Source organism: Carcharhinus amblyrhynchos, unplaced genomic scaffold (assembly GCF_965287045.1).
Source record: "Carcharhinus amblyrhynchos unplaced genomic scaffold, sCarAmb.v2.hapA chromosome_1191, whole genome shotgun sequence".
NCBI lineage: Eukaryota > Metazoa > Chordata > Chondrichthyes > Carcharhiniformes > Carcharhinidae > Carcharhinus > Carcharhinus amblyrhynchos.
Window position 1 is genome coordinate 28,846 of NW_027650931.1, and position 5,001 is coordinate 33,846.

Below are 5,001 nucleotides of genomic sequence, written 5' to 3' on the forward strand. Positions count from 1 at the left end.
GAGAGAGGGAGGTGGGACGTCCGCTCCAACGCACAAAGCCCGCCTTTGCACAATAGAGCGGCTGCCGAGTGGGTGTCATTCAGGGAAACCGTATGCTAATTGGCTGGTGCGGCTGCCAGTCACAGGGAGTAGCTGCCAGTCAGAGAGTGGGGAGGCGGGGCTTCTGGTTCTGGGCAGAGCGGCGCGCGGAAAAACCGTTACTGACCCTCCCGCAGTGCGGCGCTCCCTCGGCACCGACCCTCCCACAGTGCGGCGCTCCCTCGGCACCGACCCTCCCACAGTGCGGCGCTCCCTCGGCACCGACCCTCCCCACAGTGCGGCGCTCCCTCGGCACCGACCCTCCCGCAGTGCGGCGCTCCCTCGGCACCGACCCTCCCGCAGTCCGGCGCTCCCTCGGCACCGACCCTCCCCACAGTGCGGCGCTCCCTCGGCACCGACCCTCCCCACAGTGCGGCGCTCCCTCGGCACCGACCCTCCCCACAGTGCGGAGCTCCCTCGGCACTGACCCACAGTGCGGCGCTCCCTCGGCACCGACCCACAGTGCGCCACTTCCTCTGGCGCTCATCTTCTGACAGCACGGTCCTTCCTCTGGCGCTCCCCCTCCAGCAGATTGTCACCTCATATGGGAATCGCACTCCAATAGCGCGCCGCCTCGTCTGGCACTCCACCTCTTAACAGCGCACCACTTCCCCTGGCACTGCACCGCCAACAGCGCGCCGCTTCCTCTGGCACTCACGCTCCCACAGCGCGCCGCTTCCTCTGGCGATCGCACTCCCACAGCGCGCCGCTTCCTCTGGCGATCGCACTCCCACAGCGCGCCGCTTCCTCTGGCGATCGCACTCCCACAGCGCGCCGCTTCCTCTGGCGATCGCACTCCCACAGCGCGCCGCTTCCTCTGACGATCGCACTCCCACAGCGCGCCGCTTCCTCTGGCGATCGCACTCCCACAGCGCGCCGCTTCCTCTGGCGATCGCACTCCCACAGCGCGCCGCTTCCTCTGGCGATCGCACTCCCACAGCGCGCCGCTTCCTCTGGCGATCGCACTCCCACAGCGCGCCGCTTCCTCTGGCGATCGCACTCCCACAGCGCGCCGCTTCCTCTGGCGATCGCACTCCCACAGCGCGCCGCTTCCTCTGGCGATCGCACTCCCACAGCGCGCCGCTTCCTCTGGCGATCGCACTCCCACAGCGCGCCGCTTCCTCTGGCGATCGCACTCCCACAGCGCGCCGCTTCCTCTGGCGATCGCACGCCAACAGCGCGCCGCTTCCTCTGGCGATCGCACTCCCACAGCGCGCCACTTCCTCTGGCGATCGCACTCCCACAGCGCGCCGCTTCCTCTGGTGCTCACCGTTCCACAGCGCGCTGCTTCCTCTGGCAATCGCATTCCAATAGCGCTCCCCCTCCCACGGTGTGCCACTTCCTCTGACAATCGCACGCCGTTAGCGCGCCAACTCCTCTGGCGCTCCCCTCCAACCCCCACGCCGCTTCCTCTGATACTCCACCACTAACAGCGCACCGCTTACTCTGGCGCACACCCTCCCACAGTGCGCTCTTCCTCTGGCAATCGCACTCCGACAGCGTGCCTCCTTTTCTGGCGCTCCCCCTCCCACAGCGCACCACTTCCTCCAGTGTCTGCTGGAACCAGCAATGGTGTTGCCTGAGCACCATCGGCTGCTCTTGGAGCAGCAGAAACAGCGAGCAGCGGACATCATACGCCTGTTATCCACCTACTCACACATCCTGGACACCTACGTGATCGTAAGTTGGCCTCCGAGGTGCTGATTGCTGAAAATGATCTCTTTATACAAAAGCAAAAACACCACAGGTTCTTTATTAATGCATAAGAAACTACAAAGGATCGTGAACGAAGCCCAGTCCACACACGCAAACCAGCCTCTCATTTACAACTTTCCTTCAATGAGAAGACAAATACCATACACAATACACCCGATGCAGTCTTGCCAGTTTCCTCTGCTGCAAGGTGAGCGCCAGAGGAAGCGCCATGCTGTCTCAGGATGAGTGCCAGAGGAAGCGCCGTGCTGTCTCAGGGTGAGCGCCAGAGGAAGTGTCGCACTATCGCAGGGTGAGCGCCAGAGGAAGTGTCGCGCTGTCTCAGGGTGAGCGCCAGAGGAAGTGTCGCACTATCGCAGGGTGAGCACCAGAGGAAGTGTCGCGCTGTCTCAGGGTGAGCGCCAGAGGAAGCGTCGCGCTGTCTCAGGGTGAGTGCCAGAGGAAGTGTCGCGCTGTCTCAGGGTGAGCGCCAGAGGAAGTGTCGCGCTGTCTCAGGGTGAGCGCCAGAGGAAGTGTCGCGCTGTCTCGGTGAGCGCCAGAGGAAGTGTCGCGCTGTCTCAGGGTGAGCGCCAGAGGAAGTGTCGCGCTGTCTCAGGGTGAGCGCCAGAGGAAGCGTCGCAGTGTCTCAGGGTGAGTGCCAGAGGAAGCGCCGCGCTGTCTCAGGGTGAGTGCCAGAGGAAGCGTCGCAGTGTCTCGGTGAGCACCAGAGGAAGCGTCGCAGTGTCTCAGGGTGAGCGCCAGAGGAAGCGTCGCAGTGTCGCAGGGTGAGCACCAGAGGAAGTGTCGCGCTGTCTCAGGGTGAGTGCCAGAGGAAGTGCTGCGCTGTCTCATGGTGAGCGCCAAAGGAAGTGGCGTACTGTCAGAGTGAGCGCCAGAGGAAGCGGCGCGCTGTCAGAGGGTGAGCACCAGAGGAGGCCGGGTCATTGAGTTTCTTTAAGACAGAGATAGATAGGTTCTTGATTAATAAGGGAATCAGGGGTTATTGGGAAAAGGCAGGAGAATGGGGGATGAAAAAAATATTAGCCATGATTGAATGGCAGAGCAGACTTGATGGGCCGAGTGGCCTAATTCTGCTCCTATGCCTTGTGGTCTAAATATCATTTTCATTTCCATCTCCACTCGGCGCATCTGTTGCTGTGTCGCAGTAACATACATTTTTATGTTGCTGGAGAAAGAGACTACCTGTCGAAGCTTTTGCTCTTGCACTCATCAGGACAGAGGCAAGAATACCAAATTTCAAAGGGAGCAACAACTTGCACTGCACGAGAAAATTGTTGGGAAGACCTCCCCTTGATTGGTCGAGGCATTTTGCCATGGAAATGGTGTTCCTCCTTTTCATCCTGTCTCACTTCCTCCCATTCTGTTTTCCTAGGAATTCTTCAGTGAAAACTTGTGGGAGAAGGTGCCACCATCCTGGCAGGCGACACTGTCCAACCTGACCGCCCCACAGATGTCAACACTGCTACTGGAACGGGGACCTTGTGTGGGGTAAGACATCACCTCAGACAAGGAACTAAAGACAACAACAACTTGCATTTATATGGCATCTTTGACACAGCATTTCGAGGGAATGTAATCAAAATCTGTTTGCTGCAGTACATTGTTTAAATAGACTCTGTAGACCGTCTGCTGTGTAAATAGACTCTGTAGACTGCCTGCCGTGTAAATAGACTCTGTAGACTGTCTGCCGTGTAAATAGACTCTGTAGACTGCCTGCCGTGTAAATAGACTCTGTAGACTGTCTGCCATGTAAATAGACTCTGTAGACTGTCTGCCGTGTAAATAGACTCTGTAGACTGTCTGCCGTGTAAATAGACTCTGTAGACTGTCTGCCATGTAAATAGACTCTGTAGACTGTCTGCCGTGTAAATAGACTCTGTAGACTGCCTGCCGTGTAAATAGACTCTGTAGACTGCCGTGTAAATAGACTCTGTAGACTGTCTGCCGTGTAAATAGACTCTGTAGACTGTCTGCCGTGTAAATAGACTCTGTAGACTGTCTGCCGTGTAAATAGACTCTGTAGACTGTCTGCCATGTAAATAGACTCTGTAGACTGTCTGCCGTGTAAATAGACTCTGTAGACTGCCGTGTAAATAGACTCTGTAGACTGCCGTGTAAATAGACTCTGTAGACTGTCTGCCGTGTAAATAGACTCTGTAGACTGTCTGCTGTGTAAATAGACTCTGTAGACTGTCTGCCGTGTAAATAGACTCTGTAGACTGACTGCCGTGTAAATAGACTCTGTAGACTGTCTGCTGTGTAAATAGACTCTGTAGACTGTCTGCCGTGTAAATAGACTCTGTAGACTGGCTGCCGTGTAAATAGACTCTGTAGACTGTCTGCCGTGTAAATAGACTCTGTAGACTGCCTGCCGTGTAAATAGACTCTGTAGACTGCCTGCTGTGTAAATAGACTCTGTAGACTGCCTGCCGTGTAAATAGACTCTGTAGTATCCACCATAATGGAGGGAGTAAGCTGGAAACTGTCCAGAGTTTGTTATAGCAGCCTCTGGTTTCGTACAGGGGCTCGATCTTGGCCAGTGCCCCTGGGAGTGGGAAGGTATGGAGACGGGAATCCACTGACTCTTTCCTCTCTCATCTCTTCCTCAGGCGCGATTCAGTGTGGCCGCTCTCGCTGCTGGCCTACCGGGCCTCTGCCCAAGCGCTGTCCTTCCCACGGCAGCCCCAGGGTGGCTCGCCCCCTCCTCCGGGAGGGGGCAACAGGCCGCAGGAATTCCAGGCCAACCACAGCCAGAGCTCGAGGCTGAGTCACCACTTCAGGAGGCACGTCAAACCCAAAAAGCAGCACGAGATCCGGAGGCTGGGCGCGGTAAGGGGGCGGGGGTAACGGCCTGTGCAGCAGCAGAGAGCGTGGGAGGTGCTGTGGGGATTAACGGGAGGGGCACGGGTAAATCACCAGTGGTGCCAGGGGACAGGCAGATGTGGTGGAATTCTTTCCTGTAAAGGCTGGGTCGTTGGGCATGTTCGAGACAGATTTTTAATTCGTAAAGGAGTCGAGGGGCGGCACTGCAGCCTCACGGCACCAGGGAGCTGGGTTCGATTCCCGGCTCAGGTCACTGTCTGCGCACAGTCTGCACGTTCTCCCTCCCCCCATGTCTGCATGGGTTTCCTCCGGGTGCTCCGGTTTCCTCCCCACAGTCCAAAGACGTGCGGGTTAGGTGGACTGGCCGTGCTGAATTCTCCCTCAGTG

General features: G+C 57.8%; 1 protein-coding gene across 1 annotated transcript; it reads left to right on the forward strand.

Moving 5' to 3' along the window:
• Positions 1 to 915: 915 nt before the first annotated feature.
• On the forward strand, positions 916 to 4,620 carry LOC145340601 (methyltransferase-like protein 25B; the record flags this gene model as incomplete). Its single annotated transcript, XM_080185068.1, has 3 exons — positions 916 to 1,758; positions 3,164 to 3,279; positions 4,401 to 4,620. Coding segments are annotated over exons 1-3 (447 nt in total), but the record flags the coding sequence as incomplete, so codon positions are not given.
• Positions 4,621 to 5,001: the final 381 nt, after the last annotated feature.